At 39.1% G+C, this 16,506-nt stretch overlaps 1 protein-coding gene across 2 annotated transcripts; it reads left to right on the forward strand.

Moving 5' to 3' along the window:
* Positions 1 to 37: 37 nt before the first annotated feature.
* On the forward strand, positions 38 to 3,143 carry tmem216 (transmembrane protein 216). Of its 2 annotated transcripts, XM_085417749.1 has the most exons (6): positions 273 to 325; positions 1,518 to 1,531; positions 1,618 to 1,711; positions 2,323 to 2,415; positions 2,709 to 2,910; positions 3,004 to 3,143. In XM_085417749.1, exons 1-6 carry the CDS (start codon positions 316 to 318, stop codon positions 3,017 to 3,019), a joined length of 429 nt encoding a protein of 142 aa, XP_085273875.1. In that variant the 5' UTR covers positions 273 to 315; the 3' UTR covers positions 3,020 to 3,143. The 2 variants fall into 2 exon arrangements, with proteins under 2 accessions (XP_085273870.1, XP_085273875.1); XM_085417744.1 differs by lacking the exon at positions 1,518 to 1,531 and having other exon boundaries at positions 38 to 325; positions 1,639 to 1,711.
* The last annotated feature ends 13,363 nt before the right edge of the window (positions 3,144 to 16,506 follow it).

Raw genomic sequence — 16,506 nt, forward strand, 5'->3', positions numbered from 1 at the left:
AATGATAAATAATGTTATCATGATTAATCTTTTATTTTTAGGTTTTGTACTTAAAAAATAATCAAAACGTGCCTTTACGAAACATTGTTTAAATATATAATATATATTTATTGATTTAATTTAGCAAAGGAAAACAAATATTTCATTTCATGAGTAAAACTGGGTTGTTATACCTGTTATTATTATTTTGCATTACTGTTAGACCAAAATAATCTTGTGGTCTTTTACTGTGAAAGACCAAAGCGGGAAAAAGCCTTTTTCACACATGCGTAGAACAAATCAAACGGTATCCACGGCAACAGGGCCGAAGCGGACATGGCGCCCGGTGAGTGTGAGGTTTTTGTTGTTGATAAATCGGTGATGGTGCAGGGTTAAAGTGTGAAATATTTCATAGGTTAAAGTCAGTGGAGAATTTACAGGAGAGTGTACTGGTCGAATAAAACGGCATATGGTTATTTATTTTTGAGCAGGCTGAGCGTGGTCAGCGCAGCAAACACGTCAGGTTTCTGTCAGTTCATCAAACCTCAGCAGAGTCAGAGACGCTAACGTTACTAATAAAGAACCGCAGCACATGTTTTTACACAGAAATAGCAGCTGTGGTTCCTTATTTAGTCTCTTCAGTTCAGTTAGCCACATGGAAAACACTGAAAAAAGGATACTAAAGCCTAAAAGTGAGTGAATGGGTCAAATGCAGAGAAAAACAAGTAATTTCCCCATGGGGATCAATAAAGTATCCATTATTATTATTATTATTATTATAAAAAAACAACACAAAATAACACATTAAACGGGAAGTTTAAAAATGTCAGTTTTAGTCTGACTTTTGAAAGACTCCACAGATCTCAGACACTCAGAGCCTGACAACATGACCACCTGAAGCTACTGGCAGTGCATGGATGTTAAAATTCACAGATGTACGTAGGTTCCGGTCCCTGCAAAGCTCTAAAAGTCAAAACCATACTCTTAAAGTGATATGATATGATATGATATGATATGATATACCTTTATTAGTCCCACAAGGGGAAGTGCACTCTGAAGCAGCTGAATCAGCAGTGACTCAGTCTGAATCCTCACAGTGGCACTGTGAATGACCTGCAGACGTTCTCGCGGAGCTTTGTTAAGACAAGAGAACAAAGAAATTTGAAAATTGCAATAATTCAGAAGTGATGACATAGATGCATGAACGACAATCCTCAGTTCAGACATCCTGGACCTCAAAGCTGCTTTATAAAGAATAGAATAATACAAGAATATAAATAAATTACTAAATGCAGTAAAAGTAATCACAGACATTAGAAATGTCAAAGATATGACAAAAGAGACAGAAGAAAGAAAGCACACCTGCAAATCTGTGTGTACAACAAAATCACTTAAATAAATATTTAAATATTTTATATCATTAATAATATTATCAAGATCACCAATACAATCAGCAGGTTAATCAATAATCTGATCTGTCCTGTTTGTGGTCTGTAACTCACTCCTCTGCTTCTTGTTTCCACTTTTTTTTCCTGCAGAGAGCCAACCAATCGTATCCTTCACCTGACTCTAACGCAGAGCTGCAGGTCATGTGACTTTGTGTCTGCTGTTGTTTCTCCTTGACCTCCTCTTCATTAGCTCTCGTCCGCTCCTCTGCAGGTGCTGTTCTACCTGAACAGCTGGTACTTTGCTGCCTTCTACCTGGCCGAGGTCCTCATGTTCATCTATAAAGGTGTGTGAGAGCATCCTCCTCTACCTCCTCTTTCTCCTGCAGCGCAGAACTCAGAGACAGAGTTTGAGAAATGGTGCCGTTCACACAGACGATTACATAAGACAGAGAATTAGGTTTTTTGACCGACCGCTGTGAGCTCGAGCTGAACTGGGACTGAGTTTGAGGTGCACTTGATTTACCATCGAAGCTTCCAAGCTCAGAAAGTGCACAGTTGTAGCCCGGCGTGTAATAAACCACGAAATCTGGGTCCTTCAGGAGGTCTGCTGATGTACGCCTAACCCACAAAAGTCTGAACTCAGTCCAAAGTGCTTTTATTTTTTAAGATCGAGACACATTTAACTTAAGATTTTATTTTTACATTAAAAAAAGCTTAATATCCTGCTTTTGTTCAGCTGCAGCCTGAAACTCACTTTGTTAAGAAGTCATACGTGGGTCCACTGTAGCTGTGGAACTTTATCTAAACAGGTTAATTCCAATTAACAGCCTCCACAGTTTAAACCGGAGGAGAGGATTATGATGGTGATGAAGATGATGGTGTTTGTTAGATGGAGAGGCTGATGATGATGGGGTCATATTGATGTTGATGGCGTTCTGATGTCTGCTCTCTGCAGGAGTTTTGTTGCCGTACCCGTCAGATAACCTGGTTCTGGACGTCGTGTTGCTGCTGCTTTTCCTCGCTCTTGAGATTCTGCGGATCTTTTATGGTGAGCAAAGTCACGTCTCATTTTGAATAAATCTTTATTCATAACAGGAACGGTCTTTCATGTCCTTTAAGAAGTCAGATAAGATGATTTTTATCTGTCTTGAGTTCATGCTCTGCTGCTCCTACCATCTCCTACTTAATTCAATTCAATTTTATTTATATAGCGCCAAATCACAACAACAGTCGCCTCAGACATTTATGTGTCTGACAACAAAGTGCTTCACAAGAACATGTCGTACACACACACACAACATGCACGTCACAAACTGAGTGTCAAACTGCGTCTCCATCCAGGCTGGAAGGGAAACCTGTGCGAGCGCTCTCTGGCTTCCTGTGTGTCGCTCTTTGTCCTGCTTCCCTGCACCGCGCTCGCCGTGTACTACCTTCTGCTGCAGACCTTCATCCTGCGCCTCGAGTTCCTGCTCAACGCCGTGCTGCTCTGCTTCTACGGCCTCGAGTTCCTGCTCGGGCTCATCTCCATATCTGCCTTCTCCAGGTGACGGCGTCCTCGTGTGAGCTTTTTGGGTCGGTACAAATCTTAGTCGTTTCTTTAAATACTAAAGTTCATACTTTACGTCTTCTTCCGCAGGGCCAAAGTGTACTGAGGAGCAAACGCCACAGGATGAGTCAGCAGAGGTTTCTGTAAATATCTGCCATGTTTGATCAAGTTTTTTACCTTCATGAAACTGTTTCTGTAAATAAACTTTCTGATTTCTACGTCACAATTAATTCATCTCCAGTGTTTCCTTTTAAAAGTTTTTCAATCAGAATGAAGTTTAAACTGAAGGTCGGCTCCTTATATCTTTTATATACAGACTATAAACTATTAGCCTTTACAACAAAGGTGTAGTTAGCCAGCTGGTGTCTTCATCACGCTCCACCGACACACCGATCCTCTGGTCCTTGTGATCCCTCTGGATCTCCCGCACCACCTCCGCAGCTCCCGGTGGCCGCGTGGATGTCCGCATGAACTGTCTGCAACAGGAAGTCGAAGCATTGCTCAGCTTCTTACTGAGATGCTCATGAATGTGTTAAGTAAAACACGCCATCTGGGCGGTCTTTAAAGTAGGGCTGGGTATTGTCACTGATTTCTAGAATTGATTTGATCCACGACTCGATTCGATTTGAATCGGGGAAATTTTGCCTCAGACAGTCCGAAATATTATAATTCAGATCATGCATCAGTACATTTCCATATTTTTGTATCTATAAAAAGAAAGCTGACACTTGTGAGACTTTATCAAAGGTGTGAACGTCACAGCAGATTCCTTTGTGTCAAAGTAGCTGAAGATAAAACACAGAAAAACATGAAGGAGATTTTCCTGGCCTGGGTTTTTATAACTCAACATATGAACATTACCTGATGCTGCTGAGAGCAAAGTTACAGAGGTTTTATTAGAGACACAGCTAAGCGTTTTGCAATTGCGCATAATTTTAAAAAGTTAAAATTTGTTCAGTAGTTTATTGAACGGCATCGCCGAAACATCAGTATCAGCGAGCTGTCGGCTTTCAGCCCCGACCGTGTCCGTGCCATCGGGTAAGAAAGGCGACATCTCACTGATTCTGATGCGTCGGCGGGTCCGCGCTTTGTGTTTACATCTTTGTGAAGAATCTGTGTTACTGCTCTCATTTACTGTTTTAGTTGTTTGGTGGTTTAAATTTTGTGAGGTTTAACCTGAGATTCTGGCATTTCGGGCAAAATAAATTTATATTAAAAAATCGATTCATGATTTTAATGAATCAATATCACGTTATCTAAGTTAGAATCGATTTTAATCGATAAATCGATAATCAAAACCCACCCCACCTTTAAAGCTTTTTAGCATTTTTTACTCTTCAAGTCTTTTGATATATTTTACACAGTTAAAACAGAAGCTGACCAATGATGCTTTAAAGATGGGAACATTTCATTCCAGTTTCAGAAGACAAGAAAAGCTGACAGGTGTGTTTTGTTGTGTTAACTTATTGTTGTGGAGGAACCACAGTAAATTTGTGGTCATTAAAATGATAAACACCAGAATGATACATGACACACCGCTCTCACCTACATAAGCTCCATTTACAGGTTAAAAGTCCTGGTGCGCTCTTTAGAGCAGTGCAATAATAAAAGGTGGGAAAAAACAAAGGCATCTTATCAGTATGTTCAAGTTGTTAATATATTGTTTGTCTATGAATTAAAACACATCTCTAATCCAAGTTTAAGAAGTTTAAATGCAGTAAAAATATTAAAATGAGCAAAGAAGAATTCAAAAAGTTGAAAACAGATGAACTGAACTCTCGCACAGGTCTGCTGAGGTCAGCCACGCATCAGCTACCTCACAGAAGTCGAGGTGTCAGTGAATGAAGTGATCAACTAAGGAAGAGCCGTCACAGATCGATCGAATAGAGATCAGACCGAGGAGGAGCAGGTGATGCAGCACGGAGGCGATGTGTTACTGGGATTAAAGCCTGAGATTAGCTGCACTGACATATCAGCGCTTGTTATCATGATGAGTTCAAAGAAAGAAAAACGGCTCCAAAGGCGGGAATTCAAAGCGAGGCAGCTGGAAAATAAATGACCTCTACTTCATTTCTACTTTGCAGGAATTTTGTTAATGTTTTTTACACATTTTATGTATTTTCATACATTTTTTATGCACATGCACTCCGCACGTAATTATTAAAAATAACTTTTCATACAACATTAATCATCAGTTAATCAGTTTGGGGTTTTTTTTGTTTTTGCCTCAAAACTATGAAATTATGTTTTTTAAATTATTCAGATATTTATTTATTTATTTTGGTAAATTGTATTAATTTAAAAATGTTTTGGGATTATTTAACAGTATTTTACAGACCTTTGATTATTATTTGCAGACATTCTATTTATTTTCATTCTTTTTACACATTATTAATATGTGAAATTTTTCATTCTAATTTATATTACCATTATGACATATGGTATTCAGAGTTCAAGCATTTATTATTAATAATTTAGAGGTATCTCTTTTTTAAATGGACATTTATTTCCCTTTCTGACATTATTTTTGTCTTTATTCATTTTTTCCTATAAAATTCTTTCTGTTTATCATTTTTAATTAATTCTATATAATGTATTAATATTTTTTTTCTCTGTGTGATGCGGTGCAGTAATAAAGCCTTCAGAGGGCGGCAGGGCTCTCCTCTATGAAACACCTCCACCCTCTCTCTACCAGGACAGCATGCAGAAGACGTCAAAGCAGGGCAAACCCACACCGGAGCATCCTGCCTGCTGCCTTCTTCAAAGATGCTACTGAGGCTGCGCAGAGCTGGAGCATTCTAGTTGTAGTTTTTTCAGCCATAACGCGATAAACAGCATCTTTTTAAACGAATTACATACTTTGTTTTATTTTATTTTTTTAAACTTTACTGTTATTTCAGTGAAGAAGAAACTTAAAGAAAGAACATTATAGACTGTATATAAAAGATGGGAGTATCCCTCATGACATCACCCATGTTGGTTTTTATTAAGTCCAGCTTGTCCTTAAAGGAAAGAAAGAGAGTTGTTTGGACATTTATGTCCATACTTGATTATGGCAATGTGATTTATATGCAGGGCTGCACATAAGTGGTCCGCAGGTGCGTATTTGCTGTCAAAAATAATAATTTTGTCTGCTAGAGTGGGATTTTGACGGCATATTTTGCATCACATCTCTGTGCGTTCATCATTTGTTTGAAGCCAGCTCACCTCCTGCAACCATTTTCCCAAGAATATGCGCTTCTTTTGCGGTTCAGACTCCTTCTGACATTTCTTTGGAGGTGGAGGAACAGCAAAGCAATTGCTTAAAGGAGCTTGCTTCTTCAACATCTTTAAGAGTTCTAAACAAATGTCTGTCCTCCTCCAGAAAATCTTATGTATGCAAACACGCGTTGCAACTTCATATCTGGCGCGCGTCTTTTATTTTGACAGTGAATGCACACCTGTGGACCACTTATGTGCACCCCTGTTTATATGCATGCATCATGTGAATGATTACATGTGCAGGATCCTGTCTGTCATGGAGCACTGAGATCCATTATAAATTCTAAAGCTCTTACTCACCACTGTACGTTGTCTGCTCTGTCATGTCGTAGACTCCACCACTGGTATTTTCTTTATCTTTAAGGCTATTCTAGGTTTGCTCCCATCTTATTTACAGACATACAATAATCAAAAAAGTCTGGGGAGTCATTGTCATTGGTCCCAAGAGTTATTCCTTAAATCTGTCTCAAAGGTTCACACTGAATTTGGAAAAAGATCATTCGAATCTGCTGCTCCATCCTCCTGGAATCAGCTGCAGAATAAACTAAAACTGAAGGAACTGATGCCAATGAATTGAAGGCAATTTTAAACCACTTGAATGGAGTCGATTCAGGCACCAAAATGTTTTGCCTTCCTTTTGTTTCTGACATTAGACAAATACCTTTGATATATATTCTTTATTAATGCTGACATTTAAGTCTTGGTTCATTTTTTACTCTTTCACTGCACTTACGGTTTATGGATTTGTATGTTTGTGCGCCATTAATGTATAAAACCTATGATCGTACTGCTGTCCTTCTTGACCAGGACACTCTTGTGAGATTTTTTATCTTGAGAGTTTATTTTTTCCTGGTTAAATACAGTGGGGCAAAAAAGTATTTAGTCAGCCACCGATTGTGCAAGTTCCCCCACTTAAAATGATGACAGAGGTCAGTAATTTGCACCAGAGGTACACTTCAACTGTGAGAGACAGATTGTGAAAAAAAAATCCATGAATTCACATGGTAGGATTTGTAACGAATTTATTCGTAAATTAGGGTGGAAAATAAGTATTTGGTCACCTCAAACAAGGAAAATCTCTGGCTCTCACAGACCTGTAACGTCTTCTGTAAGAAGCTTTTCTGTCCCCCACTTGTTACCTGTATGAATGGCACCTGTTTGAACTCATCATCTGTATAAAAGACACCTGTCCACAGCCTCAAACAGTCAGACTCCAAACTCCGCCATGGCCAAGACCAAAGAGCTTTCGAAGGACACCAGGAAAAGTATTGTAGACCTGCACCAGACTGGGAAGAGTGAATCTACAATAAGCAAGCAGCTTGGTGTGAAAAAATCAACTGTGGGAGCAATCATCAGAAAATGGAAGACATACAAGACCACTGATAATCTCCCTCGATCTGGGGCTCCACGCAAGATCTCATCCCGTGGGGTCAAAATGATCATGAGAACGGTGAGCAAAGATCCCAGAACCACACGGGGGGACCTGGTGAATGACCTGCAGAGAGCTGAGACCAAAGTAACAAAGGTCACCATCAGTAACACACTACAATGGCAGGGAATCAAATCCCGCAGTGCCAGACGTGTTCCGCTGCTGAAGCCAGTGCATGTCCAGGCCCGTCTGAAGTTTGCCAGAGAGCACATGGATGATACAGCAGAGGATTGGGAGAATGTCATGTGGTCAGATGAAACCAAAGTAGAACTTTTTGGTATAAACTCAACTGGTCGTGTTTGGAGGAAGAAGAATACTGAGTTGCATCCCAAGAACACCATACCTACTGTGAAGCATGGGGGTGGAAACATCATGCTATGGGGCTGTTTTTCTGCCAAGGGGACAGGACGACTGATCCGTGTTAAGGACAGAATGAATGGGGCCATGTATCGTGAGATTTTGAGCCAAAACCTCCTTCCATCAGTGAGAACTTTGAAGATGAAACGAGGCTGGGTCTTCCAACATGACAATGATCCAAAACACACCGCCCGGGCAACAAAGGAGTGGCTCCGTAAGAAGCATTTGAAAGTCCTGGAGTGGCCTAGCCAGTCTCCAGACCTCAACCCCATAGAAAATCTGTGGCGGGAGTTGAAAGTCCGTGTTGCTCGGCGACAGCCCCAAAACATCACTGCTCTCGAGAAGATCTGCATGGAGGAATGGGCCAAAATACCAGCTACTGTGTGTGCAAACCTGGTAAAGACCTATAGTAAACGTTTGACCTCTGTTATTGCCAACAAAGGTATTGAGTTGTATTTTTGTTATTGACCAAATACTTATTTTCCACCCTAATTTACGAATAAATTCTTTACAAATCCTACCATGTGGATTCATGGATTTTTTTTTCACATTCTGTCTCTCACAGTTGAAGTGTACCTCTGGTGCAAATTACTGACCTCTGTCATCATTTTAAGTGGGGGAACTTGCACAATCGGTGGCTGACTAAATACTTTTTTGCCCCACTGTAAATGTTAATAAAAATAATAACTGGTCAGATGATGTCATTAAAAATGCTCCAAAAGACTCCAACAGCACAAAAACGGCCCCAGGACTCCAGTTAGCTGAGGTTGCCTCATATGTACGCTGATATCCTTCGCTCTCATCACGTCACCTGTAAGCTGTCAGTTTATCTCCTGACTCACCCACGTTTCACTTTCCATCCTGTATGTACAACACTGCAGGAGAATATTTCAGGTTTTGCGTCCCATTTAAACCTCCTTGCTGTGTTATGCTTTTATTTCATTTTTCCCAATTAGCAACATTTCTCACAATAACTGAAAATCTCTGTCGTTAAGCTGTGTCTTATTAAGATTTTGTCACGTTTTGCTTCCTGAGTGAGACCTGAAACCTTTTAATGAAAGCTAACAGACGCTTTTAGGTTTGCTTGGGCTGCAGGTTAACAGTAAATGTAAAAAGGTGAATCTCACAACGTCCGTTTGGTGGAAAGTTTCCCTGCAGGCTGACGGCTGCTTAGATGAAGCTGCAGTTATGAAGACGAGGTCGGTGCTCAACAAAGTGGCACAATTTAATTTGTGTGGCAAAACTGCACGGCTGCGATAGACTCGGTAATGAAACCTCTCAGCTTTAAGTTCTGTCTGCTTTATATTCACAAAGAGAAACGAGCGAGGCAGCCATCGTGGAGACATGCAAATACACTGATCTCTCTAATACGAGCGGCGCCCAATTGGATGGCGACTTTGACAAGCAGAACAAATGCCCTGCGAGCGCAAACATGTGCAGGTCAGGAGGAGCGGCGCTGATGGCCGAGGCAGAATTCAACTTTCTTTATCCTCTTTTCAACGCTGGCAGTCACATTCTGCCTGTTCGCTTACTGTTAAATTAGTCATCTGAGATTAGAGACGGCTTAAGGAAGAAAACTTTTCTCTCAAAAGTTGATAAAGCTCTGCGACTTCATGTATACGCAACATATGCAAAAACAAAATGTGGAAGTTTGTCTGTGCTGGAAAAGTCTCTGTGAACTTTTAACATATTAACAGCGATGCATTTTAACAGAGATGGGTAACAGGGAAGCTCTTATTTTGAAATTCATCTGTACAAAGACTCTTTTCTCTGGTCTTTTTTCTGGATTTGGACCAACCTGTCTATAATCTGTTATTCAGGTAGATGAATGGATAATTTCAGAATATTTTTACTGATGTGTCTGTACACATTAATAGAAACTTGTAGTTTCTAGTTAACTGTCTAAAGCCACAAATGCGTCTTACATTTATACGTTTATGATGTTAAGTGATAGTGAAAGAAGAGTTTACTAAGCTTCACGCTTAGCTTTCTTTGGTTGTTTTTCCTGTAATTACTACTAAAAATAAATGTAACCCTGAAAATATTTACCTTTTCCAGAAAAGTCACTTTTGCTTTTCTACAGATATAGGGTTAGGATTAGTGCCGTCAGTGTTCATCTTGTTAAAATGACGTTAACGCCATAGCCGCATTAATGGGGCAAAAATTTGACTGAAAATTCACATGCAAGCTTTTTTTCAAGGCTGTGGTATTTGCCCGCAAACAATACCTTTCAGCTAGCTAAAACAGAATATTATGCTATCACCGAGCAACATGGCTAATGCCTTTCACACAGCTTTGTCTCCACTCCAAAGAGCCACAGAAGTAAAAGCTAATAATAATTGAAACAATCTTTGAAAAAATGACTTACCAAGCATGGCAAGCAACTCAAATATGTAGAGCAAAATGTTCTGAAACGGCTTCACTTCAGCTTTGATTGGAGCCTATGGTGCTGGGGGCGGAGTCTGTGAATTTACTCTATCCGGTTGTTCAGTCTGACGTCACTAGCCGTGTCTGGGTCTAAACTCCGCTGCAGGTCCATATATCAAACGATCACTGTGGCATTACTGAGAGTTGAAAAACTGTCTAAAGTCTTTCATCTTTAATAAAATGATCAGCGTTCTGCTCTACCAGGTGTAACAATTGAGTTTAACATCCAGGCATCCATGAAAACGGAATTTATGACATTTAACGGAGTTAGAAGTTAGCAGGGAGTTAGCTCGCTAGCTTCTATCTAAATACAATATAGCATGTTCTGACTGCGGGGTTTTGGAAACAAATTAAAACATACAGCTTTCTTATCACTTCCAGCATAAATGAAGACAGAAAACTAAACAGCAGTGACGTTTGTAGGGTTACTGAAGTTTGGCTAGCTGGTATATAATGATGTACTACGTGACCGCTAGCGACATAGCTATGTTAGCATAATATAAACAAGCTAACTTTTTTTCCACTCGATAAAAGTTAACGTGAGTTTTCTCGGTGGTCAGAAACAAATGTAATCGCATGGCAGGATGCTGTAAAAGGACCAAACTTCAGCCAGGAGAACAACTGAGATAATTCATCCACAATACAAAGTTAGTCATTCATATACTGCTGCATGGGCTGGGCTGTAGTTACATCCTAAGGTTTTAAAAACTGAGCTTAAATAAATGATTAGCGGTAATAAAAGCCGAGGGAGGTCAACAGGGATCACTGACTGTTTTAGGAGCTTTTTGAGATCAAATAGAAGAAAATACATAGCATTAAACTGAACAACCGGATTCAGTTGTTCAGTGATGACGTGACGAATCCTACTTCCGGGCCTAAAGTAGTCTGCGTTTAATATGGCTTTTGTGTTGTTAACATGTTTAATGTTATGTATTTTCTTCTATTTGATCTCAAAAAGCTCCTAAAACAGTCAGTGATCCCTGTTGACCTCCCTCGGCTTTTATTACCGCTAATCATTTATTTAAGCTCAGTTTTTAAAACCTTAGGATGTAACTACAGCTCAGCCCATGCAGCAGTATATGAATGACTAACCTCGTATTGTGGATGGATTATCTCAGTTGTTCTCCTGGCTGAAGTTTGGTCCTTTTACAGCATCCTGCCATGCGATTACATTTGTTCCGGACCACCGAGAACACTCATGTTAACTTTTATCGAGTGGAAAAAAAGTTAGCTTGTTTATATTATGCTAACATAGCTGTGTCGCTAGCGGTCACATAGCACATCATTATATACCAGCTAGCCCAACTTCAGTAACCCTACAAACGTCACTGCTTTTTAGTTTTCTGTCTTCATTTATGCTGGAAGTGATAACAGAGCTGTACGTTTTAATTTGTTTTCAAATCCCCGCAGTCAGGACATGCTATATTGTATTTAGATAGAAGCTAGCGAGCTAACTTCCTGCTAACTTCTAACTCCGTTAAATGTCATAAATTCCGTTGTCATGGATGCCTGGATGTTAAACTCAATTGTTACATCTGGTAGAGCAGAACGCTGATCATTTTATTAAAGATGAAAGACTTTAGACAGTTTTTCAACTCTCAGTAATGCCATAGTGATCGTTTGATATGTGGACCTGCAGCAGAGTTTAGGTCCAGACACGGCTAGTGACGTCAGACTTTACGACCAGATAGGGCATAGGTGTCAAACTCTGGCCCGCGGGCCAAATTTGACCCGCAGCCTAATTACATTTGGCCCGCGAAGCCATACCAAATTACTATTAGAGCTGGCCTACTGGTATTATACAGCTAATATATATATTGTTTAGTATTAAGCTTTGCTTGTTCCATATTCAGTTTTTCAGCAAAACTTGTTTGAGTCCATAAGAAAAGATTCATTCTTATATCTGGAAGAAGATTTTTTTTTCAATAAATATTAATGTTAGCCCGCGACTTTGTTCCAGTTTTGAATTTTGGCCCACTGTGTATTTGAGTTTGACACCCCTGCTATAGGGTTTTGAAGCGTGATGCCACAGGGGTGGGCGTGGAAAGGATTTTGGCCCGATCCGCCATTTTGGGGGTCTAAAAGAGCGCAAGTGAAAAAGGAGCGAAGGCACACACAACAGCCATGGTTCGTTCTTGCTGTGTGGTCTGCTGCAATGTTCGATCGCACGACCAGCAAGAGAATAAGGTTGAAAATGGTTTATCTTTTCATTCTTTCCCAACCTGGAAGCAACATGAGGCAGCTCGTGTATCGGATGTTACCAAACGAAGGCGTCTAGCCTGGATAGCAGCTGTGAGACAAGCTGATATCCAGTTCTCTTCCATCTCCAAATATCTGTTGGTGCTCCAGACAGTTTAATTCCGGTAAGTTCTAAATATGTTCATATCACTCTTTATAGCCTATTAGTTTTATTTTCGATGCACTCTGAGCTCATAGCAAATTAGAACAAACATCCTACTGAGTGATTTTGCAGAACTATGTGTGTCATAGCCCCTGTAGGAGTTCAGAGTTAAGAGGTCAAGAGTTAATGTTTCCATTGTAACACCTCCAGATTTGACATAGAAACACTCATTTTTAACACTCGATTTTAACTACTATCATTTTACACCTCAGAGTTACATTAAAAGAATGTGACTCTACTTAGAGTAAAATTAACTCTAAGTAGAGTTTTTGATTCATGAATCAATGAATCAAAGCACCCCCAAAGATTTCTTACTTTTTTTTGGACAATATTTGCTGTTTTTGTGAAACACTACTAAAAATATAAAAAGTATACAGTACTTGGTTGAGACGTAACATTTCAACAACAAAAGTATAGATACCCCTCCCCTCCCAAAATGGTTTGTTCCAGCTCGCCTCTCCCCTACTCTGGCTCTAGCGCTCTTGCTGCCAGAGTGATGGTGGCTGAGACACAGCGGAGCGGAGGTGTTAGTGCCTGGTTTAAAACAGGACATATTAGCTGCATTTAACCTTCACTTACTCTTTATGTTAGGTAAGAGTCAGAACATGATTCTTTTTAGCTGAAAAACATTACACCAGGTAACCTGCAGTGTTGAAAACGTGTTTTCCGATTATGTTTGCTGCCCTACAATCCATCCTGCTCTGTAGTAACATCAGCGACATTTGACCGTCCTGTTGCTCCCATTGAAATGTATATAGCTTATTTAAAATCTAAAACTTAAAATTGTCCGTAGCTTACTGTTGTTACCACTGTCCTGTTTGTAATGAATACTAACTAGCTAACTGATTGAATGCTCATTAACCTTATAACTCCTGCTGTGTGTGTGTGTGTACAGAGAGACAGCCAGGTTCATAACGGATATAAGGTAGTTTTTTCAAAAAAAGGAGCCACATTCAGGTAAAAGTGTAAAATCAAAGGATCCGTCAATCAAGAATAATGTTGGATCAGTGTTTCAATGTTTATATCTTTTATTAGATGTTCATGTGGTTTGGTTATTTGCCTTTTGGTTGAAAGAGGACTTTTTGTTAGTGATCTTAATAGTACGTTTTTCATATTAATGTAATTTTTCATCTAATTGAATACAATCTATTTGTGTATGATTGTCAGTCCAAAGAGGGAGAGAGGAAATAGGGGAATGTGAGGAGAAAGTACAAGGTCAGGAAGACAGGAAGACGGGCAAAACAGAAACTATTAAACTGACAAAGAGAAAAAACCTGATTTTAATCACACAATCTGGAAGTTGTGTTCTCCCTATATTAAAGCTGCTATACAGAATCTGCAAAACAAACTGGGTTGAAACAGTTTTGACCCTCTTTAACAACATTTCAACATAACATTATAATTGATTGGGGAGATTAAAATTAATGATATATTTTTATGTGGTTCAGCCACAACTCTACTAAAACCTCAACCAGTAATAGATAGGCCAACTTTTGGACCGTCCAGTTGTCTGTATGACTGCTGCAGTACATACATCACATTTGCACACTATCAGAAAGTGCCAAACAGCCCTGGTGGAGTGAGGAGCTGTAAAGAGAAGCAGATGCTCTGTTTATATTCTAAAAATGTTTTAAGCTTGTTTCAAAGATTCTGTACTGCAGCTTTAAATGTTTTCCAAAAGCACACACACACTTATCAGTGTTTCTCAAACTTTTTACAGTGTGTACCACCTGATAAAATGTCAAGCTCTCCCAAGTACCACAATGAAAGCATGAAACTCATCAATCTTACAACACAAAATTAGTAGTATTAAATTAGTAAAATTAGTATCTGCAGTAAAGATTTTTTCATGCATTGTATACGTTCTACCACAGGCAAAGTTGCCTCCATTTTTATATTTTTTTAATTAATATTTTGTAATAATTTATTTGTAATAATTTATTCGGTTTTGGGAGTATTGTTTTATGTATCTGTATTATATTATACATACTCGTTAAAAGTGAATCTCTGTCCAAAAAATGCACTCAGTTTACTTTTTACTCGCTATGAGCATCATTCATTATTCTCCCCCAGTAATTAAGGTTAGGATATGTATTTTTTCTATTCCAATCCATTCTTCTTTTGCAGCATTTAAATAAACTTTATCAGATTTGATGGTTTTGTTACAGACTTTTCAAAAAAGTGTTTTTCTTTCACATATGTGGGGATTAAATTGTGTTAAAAAAAACAGTGATGTCATGTTTTGTGACGAGGACCAGGCACAGAGAGACTTGATGAATTTAAGAATCTTAGGATTTAATAAAGAAATTTGCAGACTTGCACAGAGATGGTAAAATTATGATGACTGATAACGGAGACGAAGACAACAGAGGACGAGGACAGGGAGGTACAGGGGTTTAAATGCACCAAGGAGACAGTCATAGAGAACTCGGGACAACTGGAGACATTTAAGGATGCAGGGACTGACAGAGAAGAAGTCTCATCTTGACGAGTAAAGTTTATTTTGCCTGGCTGGGCAGCTCTCTGGGTGCTCAGCACCCCCAAAGCTCTGATCCTAGAATCACCCCTGGTTTGAACCAAGACTTACACATTTAAGTACAATAATGGCAACATTTAACAATTTGACTCCAACATTTTCCACTACCCCTGATCACCTCCTGTGTGCTTTTAATCTGTTTTCATTCGTTCCTTATCAGGTCGTCTGTTGTTTCACACCATGTTTCCAGGTCTCATGTATTCATGTCCAGGTTTGTTCATGTTCATGTTAGGGTTCTTCATGTTGTATTTTTTCACCCAGTTTAGGTTAAAGTTTAGTTTTGCATCAGTTTGCCTTGCCCCTTTCTTTGTACCCTTCTATCAGCCTTATTGAACGGCTGGAGTGATGATGTCATCATCACTCCACAAGCCAATGAGATTATCACATGACATTTTTGAATGGGGATATTTCTTTTTAACTGTTTTCAATTTAACGTAATATTTAAGTGTTTCTTAGTTTTAGACTAGTTGGTTAGTCTATTTCAATGTTTTAAACCATATCCCAGGGTTTTTACTTCACCATTTATGGAGTTTTAACTAGGGCTGGGTATCGTCACTGATTTCTAGAATCGATTCAATTCCGATTCACAAGGTCCCGAATCAATTCGATCCACGATTCGATTTAATTCGATTCGATTTGAATCTGGGAAATTTTGACAGTCAGAAATATTATAATTCAGATCAGTACATTTACATATTTTTGTATCTATTAAAAGGAAGCTGACACACGCAAGACTTTATCAAAGGTGTGAGCATCACAGCAGAGGCCTTTGTGTCAAAGTAGCTGAAGATAAAACACAGAAAAACATGAAGGTGATTTTCCTGGCCTGGGATTTTATAAAAATATTCTGCAGTACATCAAAAACGAAAGAAAACCATTAATCAACACATGAACATTACCTCTGAAGTTACAATGGTTTTATTAGAGACACGGCTAAGCGTTTTGCATTTTGCTTAATTTTAAAAAGTTTAAATTTGTTCAATATTGAACGGCAGAAATTAGGTTTACTTTTCGGAAGTAAGTAAAAGGGAAAAAAAAACGTCGGCCGACAGCGCTGTAAACAACGGTAGACTTGTGCGTAACAAGCAAGCGAATAATGCAGAAAAGAGAGAGAGAGAGAGAGAGAGAGAGCTGTGCATGAAGTGTGATTTTTATCCTGAAAAGTCAGCAAAAGTCAGAGGG

The sequence above is a fragment of the Rhamphochromis longiceps genome, linkage group LG2 (genome assembly GCF_057381845.1).
Source record: "Rhamphochromis longiceps isolate RC_006_pf linkage group LG2, R_longiceps_female_GT1.1, whole genome shotgun sequence".
NCBI classification, from domain to species: Eukaryota; Metazoa; Chordata; class Actinopteri; order Cichliformes; family Cichlidae; genus Rhamphochromis; species Rhamphochromis longiceps.